Source organism: Vigna radiata, chromosome 8 (assembly GCF_000741045.1).
Source record: "Vigna radiata var. radiata cultivar VC1973A chromosome 8, Vradiata_ver6, whole genome shotgun sequence".
Lineage (NCBI taxonomy): Eukaryota > Viridiplantae > Streptophyta > Magnoliopsida > Fabales > Fabaceae > Vigna > Vigna radiata.
In genome coordinates, this window is record NC_028358.1 from 9,432,450 (window position 1) to 9,445,779 (window position 13,330).

At 28.2% G+C, this 13,330-nt stretch overlaps 1 protein-coding gene across 6 annotated transcripts in view; it reads left to right on the forward strand.

Annotated features, from left to right (window-relative positions):
- LOC106771701 overlaps positions 1-12,984 on the forward strand; it is a 13,902-nt gene extending 918 nt beyond the window's left edge. Inside the window, exons 4-9 of one of the 6 annotated variants that reach the window (XM_022785450.1) lie at positions 35-113; positions 256-357; positions 2,420-2,630; positions 3,761-3,844; positions 5,182-5,577; positions 12,783-12,984. In XM_022785450.1, the coding sequence (XP_022641171.1) occupies positions 35-113; positions 256-357; positions 2,420-2,472 (234 nt within the window). In that variant the 3' untranslated portion in view covers positions 2,473-2,630; positions 3,761-3,844; positions 5,182-5,577; positions 12,783-12,984. Of the gene's footprint in view, positions 1-34; positions 114-255; positions 358-2,117; positions 2,168-2,355; positions 2,631-3,760; positions 4,385-5,181; positions 5,578-12,782 lie in introns of those variants that run through there. The other 5 variants (XM_022785452.1, XM_022785451.1, XM_022785455.1 and 2 more) reach the window with 5 other exon arrangements.
- The last annotated feature ends 346 nt before the right edge of the window (positions 12,985-13,330 follow it).

A 13,330-nucleotide genomic window follows, 5' to 3' on the forward strand; every position in this document is an offset into this window, starting at 1 on the left:
GAGTAATTAATCTCATTTCCAATTCTGTGCACAGGCAAAAGGAAAGGAAATGGCTCAGGTTGAGAATGAAGCACTTGATCGAATCAAACAACTGTACAAAAAAGAAGATGCAAGTATGATCCTATTCCCTGTTTTAAAAAAATACCAGTATATCTGTTAATTACTGATTTTATACGATTAGCCTTGCATTTTAGCCTAGGAGCAATGTAGCAGTTCTTGGATAGTTATATTTTCTGTGACATGTTTGGTTTGAAGTAGTAGTTACCACCAAGGATTGGATCACTGCAGGAAAACAGAGCAGGCAAGTAAGGCCTTGCACTAAAGTTCCACCTTCAAGTAAAAGAAGATTTTGTGGAGGTAACCCTTTAATTTCTTAAATCTTTGTCTCANTAGTTAAGTACATTTTGAATTTGATCAAGTATATTAGTTATTTAGTCTTTTAGATAGGAGCTTAACTAGTTGAGACATGAGAATTAACTGTTACTTACAAGATAGGTAAATAATGAACAAAATAACTTTATATTTCATCTAGGNTTTTGGACTCTGTTAGCTGCATCTACAAGAAAGAAATGATGATTTCACAAGAAGAGTTGGTCCTTAGTCCAGTCATAAATAAGGAAAAGAAAAGGGTAAATAGTATAAATAGTATATTTTAAAATATATAGATAGATAGACAGAAATATTCGTAATCTNTNTGACAAAAGGTGTTTGATCTCCATTTTGGTCTTCTCAGGGTATATTTAGCTCTGTCATCAAAGATTTTACTGGCAGTAAAGAAAAATTTAAGTGTTCTACTTTTATAAGATATAGGTAGATATTNCTATGATTGATCTATAAATCACTATGGCTAAATACAATAATTAGGTGTCAATGTTGAATTTGAATTTCAATCATGGCCATGATAGAGTATCATATAGGGAGGAACTACAGATTTTGCAGTGGCAGTCCTTGTCTCTATAATGGAATTTTTGTTTTTTTAGTCAAAAGAAAAGAATANTATTGCCTCACTATATAGGTTGTAAAACTAAAAAGATAAGCATTACAATCTCTACCAATCATATGAAGCATTCTCAATACAAATTATAGAGAAACACAAAAGTAGGCATCAAACAAAAATTACTAAGAGAATCTGAAATGTAGGAAATCACATTTACTTCAACAAAATTCAGACACTATATAATAAAACAATTCATCTTACCATGCAAAAGATATAGTTCTTAGACTTGACATTGGGATGGAAATTTGCTATGCTTGTGACTTAGTTCCATTTGAAAAAATTATACTTAATTTTGAGTCAAAAAAAATTCTTTTTATACCAACTTTTGAACTGGTATAAAATAGAAGTATAAAAAGTAGTCGAATTTTTATATTAGTTTTAAAATTATTATAAAAAGTTTGTTAATAAAAAGATAAATTTGTATATGATTAAGACTTTTTATATCAGTTTAATAATGAATTGTTATAAAAAGTATAACACTCTATACAGATTAACATTTCAAGAGTGACAGACATCAATTGGAATACCTTCGCTCTTGAAGATATTGTTGACTAACCTTAAACAGAAAACATAGTTTCTTCTTCAAAGAAAGTTGTATTATNTTCTAAAAATATGAATATAANGGTTTTTGCTAATTTGGANAGAACATTTAACTACTAGTAACAACGAACATGGAAATCAAATAAACATTGCTAAGGTTTACACTCAAAGACAATAATATTTGACTTGTATTGTTATGTACAAGAGAGTTGTAAAAATTTACATGTAATTACAATAAATACATTGTATGCTTAAATCAGTTAATTAGCAGCCCTGCGATGTGTAAAGTTTTCTGCATCCACTTGGGAATATGTGTGCTTTTATATTTACATTACAATTTACAAAGGAAACTAAGTAGTGAAGTTGGCACAAAAATGACAGGATCATAATCCTTCTGAAATTTTTTTGTTGTTGACATAAGGCAGAAGGTTTTGGGCGAAGAATGTAGCAAGTTGTATGGTTTTTACTGCTCTGTTCATATCTTAATTTTACATGCAAGTTGCAACAAAAAAAATTAGTGATAAAAAATGCATTTTATATACTTTGAACTAGTTAATGAATGAATCTTTCTTGACACCAGGTTCTCACATATTTTGCATCAAGGCGTGCTACCTCATTAGTTGTTGATAGGTATGAGATTTTTTAAGCTGATGACAAATACTTTGGTTATGTNTTGATGATAATATTNAATAGAATGCCCAGATTNGGTACTTGTGAATTCTGTTAGGAAGATAGTGCAATACACTTATTATCCTTTTTATTTTTCAGTATGTGACTAAATTTTTGTTGTCACTTTACTTTAAATTCATTGATTGTAGATGACATGCCACATTACAATACTACATTCTGATGAGGAGTTTTGTTCATTATTTCAAAATTTAGTGGTGCTGGATCAAATTGAAGCGCTCCGTCTCTTCGAAACTGTCTACGATTGAAGCGCTTTCACTTCTCCTTCAAGTCTATTGGTTTCCCTTTATTGAAGTGCTTTGGAGTTCCTTATGAAGGCTTTGAGCTTAAAATAGAGAGTCGTGGATTACCTCCTGATGGTGGTGGCAAAGTTATTTTATCACTTCGTGTTGTTCATAGTCTATCTGTAAGTTTTAAATTCTTTTTTATGATTTCATCTTTTATTTTTAAATTTGATTGTTATATTATGTGTTCTTCCTAGCAGGCTGGTAGTTGGATCGATGAAGATTTTGTGAAGAAAATTAGAGAAATTATAATTAAATTTTAAAACCTAGCAAAATAGTATGATCGTGTATGTATATGGCGGGTGAATATGTCTCAATTGCAACTTTATATGATTTTTCTTCCCTAAGGTGTTTGTGAAAATGCTGCAACGAGGGAAATGGTTGGATTGAGTTTTATATTACTATTATGGCTTGTTGAATACTGTATGAGTACTATACGACCCTGTTTTGCACTTACGTGGATGCCATAGGAATGGTGGGTTTGTGTTGGAAGAATGATTTGGAATTTTTTATTTAGGTGGCATGGCTTTGGGGGTGGGATAGGGTTTCGGTCTAGTCCAGGGGAAAGAAAGGAATCTGCAAATCATGCTTCCATATATGTGNAAATTGTTTGAGAGGTTCCTATATATGCTCCTTGTTAATAAAACAGGCCATGAGTAATTGAAGCGAATGTTTAAGAGGCAAAATGTTTAACTATGATCTTCTGTTNTTGAAATTCATAAGAATGAACATTTTAGATCTTCATGAATAGGTGTTTGGGAACATTGTTGATCTGTGTTACCTGTTGATCGATGAAATCCAAGAAATATGATTAATACTTTATATTTCCATGCATTTGTTGGATGTTTTGTTTTAAATCCATAATTTATGTTTAGAAGTAGTGTTCAACCAAAATGTGTTAATTACTGTTATTAGTAGTAGATGATTTCTAGTTGTAACAATTATGGTTGTTAAGTTAGTTTAACATGGTAATCCTTATNTTATTATCATCATTNTGGAGTATTTTGGATAATGTTGTATCAGAAAATGAAAATGAGTCATGTTTAATTACCATTGCTATTAACCATTTATTATTGTATGCAAAGAGATATATGGACTATTATTTGCCATAGCTGCAACTACAGCATATAAGTTTAGTTGACTATCACAAGCTTGATAGAAATTATAATTTGATAGCGTCTTTCTTACTAATATCCTGCCTCAGTGATATATTTTACTTCATTACTAAAATATTATTATTGGCCAAGTGCAGATTGAAGGCAATAATGCAAAAGCAGATGATGCAATCATGCTTTATCAAGATGGTTATTTGTCAGAAACCAATGCAACTAACCTTGTATGTCCTCAAATTTACCCTTATTGTCAAAGAAGTCTTTATTTTCATTCTAAGTTATGCTTATCAATGAAGTGTACATTGGCATTGATTGGACTGTTCTGGTTTGCAATTTTAGGTAATGGATCTTGTGCAATTTTAGGCATTGATTGGACTGTTCTTGTTGTATAAAATATTATTTTTGAAAATAATATATTATGATAGGTGAATAATTACTTGTCATAATATATATTATGATAGGTGAAAGAATCATCGTCATAAAACGCTACATATTATGATAGGTAAAGTTGCTATATTATGACAGATAAGTGAAAATCTATCATAATACACTGGACTAGGTGACAGAAAGTTCGTCATAATACATTGGACCTATTATGATGGACTTTTCTGTCCGTCATAAAATGCACAGGACCTATTATGACGCCTAGAACTATGACACTAAGTTATCCGTCATAATAGGTCATATTTACCCGTCATAAAAAGCAATTTTTCCACTAGTGAAATATACATAGTCTCATAATTTATTTATGCTAAATTTTGTTGGTGTGTAAAACATTTTTCAAAATAACGTTTATATTGTTTAGACAACTTTTAACTCAAATATCAATCTATAACAGAGTTTAACAAACCCGAAAAAGTTAACGACATTAATTTAAAATAACTATGTTCATCTATTTTTAAAATTTGATATAAAAAAGTATCAAAATCTTAAATAAAAAATATATTTAAATTTAAGAATTAAAAATATATTTAATTCTTAATTTATGTATTTATCATTTATACATTAAGAAATTCTTATAGATATCCAAAAATTTTGATGTAAATATTTTAAAAGTGTTATTAATTTAAAAATAATGAGATTCGATTATTTTAATATTAAATGATTTTAATATAAATAGTTTTGTTATATATAAGTTTTATTATTTTAAAACTTATTATTTTTCTAGAAATTATTTTTTTAGAATTCTCTTACTTCTCTTTAGGAGTTCTTCTCATGCGTTCACATGTTTGAAGATCAAATATTGTCTGAGAGATCATAGTAGAGAGATTTTTGAGTCTCCCGGTCAAGTTTTCCAAAATAGTAACTTAGTTTGTACTCTTTTTCTTCGATATGTCTCGTTTCCTTTGCATGTGAGCCTTAGTGTTTTTGTATGTGAAGTTTGAGTCCTCTATAAGACACTCTGATGATCAGTGGTTCTAATAGTGTACCTAGATCATGTTTTTGTTGTTCGTAGGTGTAGATTATATCCTTTGATCTTTGGGAACTTTTTAAGGTTCTTTAAAGTCATGAAGTCGTTTAACAGGTAAGGAGAACTAGCTAATTTTGTTTTAACTTATAGATAAGTCTTCGCAAGAGTTCCCATTGGACAAGCAAAACTCATTATTTCTATCGTGGTTGGGTGAGAGTTTTGGATCGCTAGGCATCAGACTTTGTATTGGGCGTTATTTTCTGTAATTCCTTTTATTATTTTCTTGGGTTCTCTGATAATTGTCTTGTTTGATTTTGAGCTACAATATACTTGAATTGATATTTATTGATGCTCATTGAATGATATAAGTGTGATTGTGAGAATGGAAGATATGTGATGTGAGAAGAACCTTAACGAGAGGTTTTGTGTTTGACAAAGCTGTGGTGTATGCTTGACAATGGGATTTCTAAAAGAAGATATCATGATATTCTACTAACCATTCAGCTCGTGTAGAGATTAATGGGGTTGCAGAGAGAATTGAAGGAGGTATTTACCCTAGACTTTTTAATCTTAAGAGTGGATGATTAACCTCATAATAGGTCGAGTTACCCTTGTTTATAACTCTACATAGTATAAATACTATCATTGATGCACGCCTTCAGTGAAGTTTATGCCAAAGCATCGTATCCGGATAATTGAGTCTAGAGTCAAATGATGGTATGTTTATATGAGTTATAGAATGTTTCAATGTTGAACTAATATGTGATATATTAAATTATTTATGAAGTTTTCTTCTGAAAATTGGCTTACCTTGTTATTTCTTTTGTTGTTATTGGTGAGTTGTTTATTTATTTTTTTGTTATGATCATCTTATTGGTGAGAACATATGAGAGATATGTGTTAAAGTATGGTTGGTGAAGAACAAAATATTGTAAAAGTGTCTTCTTGATTATCTAGTAGTTAAGTTTGGTCTTATAAATATAATTATTATTATTATAGTTATTTATTTTAAATAATTATATGAATATTATATGTGATGACAAATTTGTTTTGTTTTATAAAATTGGATGTTACATTTGATTCCTAGAAAATATATAATTATTAAATAAAATAATCCAAATTATTTCTATTATATATTTTTGGTTGATGATTATATAACTTAAGACAAAATTTAGGATAAAATTATTTAAAATTAAAAGAATAAAATATTTTATTATGAATGATATAAATCATAAATAAAATATTTAAAATTAAAAGAATAAAATATTTTATTTTTGAATTCTATAATAATTTTTTTTTAAATTGTAACATGAAAAATATTTTTTATAATATTGTTCAATAATATATATTATACTTATTATAAATATTTCTAAATTATACATTTCTCAATGAATAATTAAAAACAAAATTAAACGTAAAATTTTCGAAAAAATACTTAAACTTAAATTATTAATAGTGATTGTTTGACTCAAAAGCCTTCCAAATTAAACAAGTTGTTATAAAATAAAAAGGAAATAAAATGAAGTTAAAAAAAAAAAAAACAATCATAGATGTGTAGGAAGAAAAAAAATACTTATCCAATGGCAAAATCGAACTTCTCATATCATTACAACAAATAACTAATAAAAAATTGTATATGGAAATTTTCTAAATATTCATTCATGGGCACGCCTTTATATTGATTTTTTTTTATCATTTTTATTAAAATTTATATAAGCAATGATAAAAATAAAAATAAACATGCATAAATATTTTACTTTTTTAATTTTCAAATTTAAAATATTTTTGTTTTCTAAAAAACCGAATTGTATTACACACCTTATTTAATATTTTAACTTCTCTGCTATCTCAAACGAATTGATTTTTTTTTCTCCACAATTTTGATTAATTGTTTTAAATAAAATTTTAAATTGACTATTGCACTTTCTAAAAGCCATTCAGAATTATTTTTCCACCAATTATAATAACAATAACAAAGTTTAAATTCTTTTCCAATCTTTAAATTAAAAATCATAAATATTTTTATATAAAGCCAAATTACATTTCACCTAAGTTAACTTTTTAATTTATTTCCTCTCTAGAACAAATTAAATTTGTTCTAGATAATTTTAATATTTTTTAAATTAAATTTTTTCATTAAATACATTACTTTTAATTTTTTTTTCTTTGTGTCTTTTCTCTCCTTTTTCTTTTTCCTCTTCCCCTTCGCAGAATTCATAAGATACTGTTCAAGAAATTGGTCTCAAAAAACGAATTCTAATAAGCAAAAACAACTAAAAACGTCACAGCTACAAGGGAAAAAAATGAAATTTCCTTCAAATTTTGACTTTCAGGTAGGTTACATTACTGGAATTTAAAAAAAAAATAAATAAATAATAGTGGAAAATTTAGTCTCTAGTAAGTCCAATTTTGACTTGGTCATATAGTATTAGTCTATTCCATTGGATATATTTATATTAAATCAGTATTATTTGTGGGATAAAAAAAAAAAAGATAACCTATCATCGTTGCTTGACTTTTGTGTAAAACAATGTTTCAAAATTGAGAAAAAGGCAAAGATAAGATTTAAAAGTAAGAACCTTTGAAATGAAGATCTGCTGATTTATAGATAATATATTTAAGTGTATAGTGTTCGTTGGGATAATCTCATATTCTTTAAAAAGAATAATAAAGTGATAATCAATTTATAAATTACTAATTTTTAGTTAATGTTAATAAGGATTTTTTTTTTAATTAATATCGATCAAAGTTATGTTCGAGTAGTGTAAAATATAGTTATTATATATGATTGATATTGCTTAAGATTATTATTTTTTAACTCATGTAAGCTTAAAAATTCATGTTTTTGAGATTAATAAGGATTGATAGACGAGAAAACCCTCATTGGCATCTATACAAAATGACTTATGTTTGCCTAAAACTAAATTTGTTCAGTATTAGTTGAACCACTAGTTGAACCACGATTCCAACTAATATCAATTGAAAAAATTATATTTGATATAAGTCGAAAAATAATATTGATGTGGAAAAAAAAATAATGAATGTTGATCATAAAAGTAACAAGTATAGACTAAAATTCATCTCTTATTGTCTGGGTCATAATGACTATAAGACTTTTTACTTATAAATTTGATATTTCAATTTTATTTAAAATTTATTTTCCAGATCAATTACCTTTTTAGAAAGTATTTAAAAATTTTCATAAAAATAAATTAATCTTTGAAAAATTTTCATCCAAACACATTATATGGTTTTTTCAAATGACAAAAATAAAATTAAAATGAAAGAAAATATAGGGATGAAGTGTCCAAATGGGAAATATCTTTTGTCACTCTATATTGTTTTCATAAAGACATATCTTAGAAGGGTTAAATATGTTTTTAGTCCCTATACTTTGGAGTGATTTTGGTTTTAGTCTATCTTTCAAATTAAAGTACAATTTAGTCCAATTTTAGAAAACTCTGGTTTTAGTCCTTTTTACCAAATTTTTTTAACTTTATTTGTTATTTCAAGCACGTTTCATTATAGCATTTGACACAATTTTGCTTCAATATTAACTGGGAAATGCGTTTGAAACAGCAAATAAAGTTAAAAAATTTGGTAAAAATGACTAAAACCAGAGTTTTCTAAAGTTGAAGGACTAAATAATATTTTAGTTTGAAAGAGAGACTAAAACCAAAATCACCCTAAAGTATAGGGACTAAAAACATATTTAACCCTTCTTAGAATGCTAGTTATGGAACAATTTTTCATTATTTATTTTAGATTATATAAAAACGAATTTGGATTTTGATTGGTGGGAATGATGGATGTGCTATTGAGTTTTAGATATGGACATAGAAGATTGTGGAATATTTAGTTTATGTGGTATAAAGGTTTTTGAATGACTTATGTATGTTTTGAGAAACTTGACTTTTAAAAAGGACCATATGTTTATGTATGTTTTCTTCCATTTAAATGACCAACTCTGCTTAATACTTAACGTTAACATGTGAAAACCTAAGAGACTTAGTCTATTTTCTTAGATTCTTATATATTTTGTTGCTTCAGAATATCTAATAACAAATTTATTTTGTTTTGTTTTATTTTTTAAAATCCTTTGGAAATTTTAATCAAATAATTATAACAGCAATAACAATAAACATCTACAACGTTTAAAAATTGTTATATTTAAAATTATTTTAATTTCCTACAAAACCAAATTATATTAACTTTTAAATTTGTTTTCTCTCTCAAACAAAATAAAATTCATTCTCCAAGTTGAACAACTTTTAATTTCCTACAAAACCAAATTATATTAACTTTTAAATTAGTTGAACATAATAATTTCACAGATCCTAGTATAAAAGTGGTGTTATGGATGATTACAAGGTCGAGTCACTCTTAACACATGCATAATTTCTCTTAAGATTATGTTCAGTAGTTATTCTCTTATTTCTTGTCTTCACACCACTGTCCGAAGGCATACCTGCCAAAGGTTCTTCGACGTTTAAGTCAATGTCTGTTCGTACGGTAGCTAAATATCACTGTAATAAATGCACAGTAAATGCGAACACTTACCTCTTACCTTTGACTTGTATTTATAGTTTTTGTCATGAGCTTGAGATTAGTGAAACCTTAATTGTGACCCAATCTCAGCTCAATACCCTAAATTAATGGAGGAGGAGAATTAGGTTCCTTTGAAGAACCTTTCCAAAAGGATAAAGTCGGTATGACTAAAGGACATTATTGGAAATAAACTCCTGGTTAACCAAGAGATGTTGTTCATTAAAGGAATTGGGAATAAAAGAGGAAGACATAAAGATGTACCTATAAGAAGGAAGAAGACATGTTTTGAAGCTTAGACAAAGAAGAGTGTGAAAGGAAACCAAAGTAGTAACTCAAAGCGAGGAAGAAATATAAAAGGAGATGAAGTGATTCATAAAGCAATTGAACATTTGAAATGAGTTTTAGGAAATGGTGAAACCCTTTTATGTAAAAAAAGATAGGCCTTATTTCTCAACTAAGAGGGGGAGGGGAGGGGGGAGGGACCGCTGAATCGGTTTTACTTAATAAAAATTGTTCTTTTGAAACTCTTTTCAAAATCTTCAAATCTTTCTTGGAATACAAGAAAATAAAGAAAGTAAGGAAGTGAAAGAGATAAAGAATACAACCATACTAAGGTTTATACTGGTTCGGCCTTAATGTCTATATCCAGTTTACTTTCAATCAACCTGAGATTGAAAGGTAATCCAATATATATATATATATATATATATATATCAAGTCTTACAACAATAATTACATAGACAATCTTTCAATGCAATCTTCTCTTTAACTCCAAATCTACTATAGTAAAAAAAAAAATAATCCTCTTTTTGCAACCCCTTTGAGATACCTATGGCAGTTTTGACGCTAAGTAATCGATTAAATTATTAATGTAATCGGTTAAGCAATTACCAATGTTGTAACATAATTACATTAAATGCATTTAAATGATTAAGCATATCAAAAACGATAATCAAGTAACAAGAGATGAAGTGCTTAAAGAGATACATCATAAGAAATTCTTACAGACCATTTGCAAAATGTGTGATGCTCCCCCTGTCATAATGCAATAACACTTTAAACAATTTAAGCAACAATTTTATACTAGAATTAGAGCTCAAACAATTATTTGAACACAACAATTTTATGCTAGAATTAGAGCTCAAACAATTATTTGAACACAGTATAACAACATTAATCAATGTATGAGAGTAAAAAAAAAAAAATATTAGAATGGATACTGAGTTCAACATACTGTATCAAGCAATAAAAAATGATAACATGTATCAGAGTAAAGATAATGCTTGATGCAATTATACTATCATGTACAGTTTTCAAAATACTCAGTTTTTGTTATGCAGCATATTTATCTCACATGGTATTATGAATGCATGATTTCATTTCATACAAAAGGCATAATGAATGTATCAATATAAATATTATGCAACAAAAGGTACAATTTTCAAAATGATGCCATGTAATGATTTTCAAATCAATTTTGAACAGTATGCAACAATTTTAATCCACTAAATGAATAAAGAACAACTATGGCATGTTAGTATACATGAATCAGTAGGAAATAAGTATAAAATCATGCACGTGAATTTTTAATCGATTTCAATCAAAACAAATTGATTTAATTATTCTGAACAAATATTAATTGATTACATGGTCAAAGTAATTGGTTCAAGGTTCTGCTTATGATCATATTGCATAGTTATGATCATTTCAACCTATCAATATCATAATCGATGCCTGCAAAACACAACTTTCTCAACTTTGTTGAGTGTTAGTCTAGTAACACATAGTAGTTGTGAGGCAATATGAGATATCAAGTAGGTATGAATTATGCAATGATGTATATAACAATGAAACAACACAAACTGCATTCATGCACCAGATTCATCCATCCAAATTCATTCAAACAATCAACTAATCATTTAAGAAATCTGAATAAGATATGATAAAAAATATAATATTTCATTCATCATAGAAAATATCAAGATAACGCAGTTCAAATATGAAAGGCCTTATAGCCAAGATTGCATTCATTTCAAAATAAAACTAAAAGACAAAACAAACTCTAAAACTTAGATCATGTCCATAAGCAAAATGTCATCATCACTTTCATCCAGGACACTCTCCTCCTCCTCCTCATCATCTTCTTCATCCTCCTCACTGCCATCACCAGATTCTTCAATATGTAGCTTTCCTTTGGTAGCGGTAACATCTTTATTAATGGATTAAGTGTGGAGGGAAATCCAAATTCAAATTTTAAATCGATCACACTTCAATCGATTGCCTTAATTTTCAAACCGATTAAATTCACTTATCAATTTAAGACAAACAAACACAATAAACATGGATGAATATTAATCGATTACATTAGTTCCTTAATTGACTAAACTGCAACCCATCTTAGATTCGAAAAACAGAGAAGTACTAAGACAAGTTTAAACGATTACATGACTTATATAATCGGTTAAGATTTGTGAACACGATTCTTCATCAAAAACATAACAATCAAGCACAAATCAATCGTTCACATCAATATGAATGTCACAGATCAAGAATGATGGATGATTAACAAAATTAAAGTACTCTTATCACAAGTAGTCCTCAAGAAGTAATTAATTTATCCTTTGTATCTTCCTTGAGTTCTTGAGTGCTACCAGACCTATATATTTACCTGCATAAGCATCATAAGGTTTGGAAGCAGGTACCCAAATAAACTTAGGGTCTTTTGTGTTAGTAACAATGATTAGTTTCTCAGGAATCCATTGGAACTTTCCCTTTGGAACACCAATCTTTTTATAGTAACAAGACATGGAAATATGCCCAATTGCATTGCAGTTAAAACAAGTAATAGAAGAAGGTTTACTAAGAATAGAAAACTTCTTAGCATTTATTCTATTATTTTTACTAGTATATCATATGCCTTGTTTATTGACTACCCTTCTCTAGGAGCCTAAAACTGCTTCTAAATTTGATCTACCAAGAGTAAATTTAGAAAGAGTGTCCGTTAAGTAATCTATATTTTCTAAATGAGCAAGGCAATCTTTACAATCTTTGACAATAGTTTTAACTTCAAATTTAGAAGTTTCAATAGATTGTAGAGCAACAGTAAGATCATTTTTCAAACAAGTATTTTCTTTAACAAGGTTATCAGTTCTATACTTATAATCTCTTTTCTCACTATTTAATCGATTAACCTTGTACTGCAGCTTCATTACTTCTGCATGAAGTTCCTGAAAGACATCCAACAGTTGATCATATCTTACTTGTAATGGTTCATCATCAAAATTGCTTCCACTACTTCCAGAATTTACTCATCCAACCATAAGACATAGGTTTGTCTCTTCCTCTAGACTTTGATCATCTTCATCACTAGAAGAGCATCTTAAGTCGCATTCCTCCCACAGAATGTATTTCTTCTGCTTGTTCCTCCTTCTTTCTTGATAAGGTCTTTCATCAATTTTCTGCATCAGCTTCAAGACAGGGTATTTTGGTTTAATATGGCCTTCTTTGCAACATTCATAACAAGTAGGAGTAACAACTTTGTTCCTTCTTTAGCTTTCTTTAGCATTGCCTGCAAAATCATATATATTGTTTCTAGATTTCATAAATATAGGGAACTTTTTTACCATCACATCCAACACTTCTTTCTCAGGTAAATTTGCATTTGAAACTACATTGTTACCAATAAGGAGTATTGGTAAAACCTGAAGAATTGTTTTGATGATGCTGCAAGAAGTATTATTTGAAGAGAACA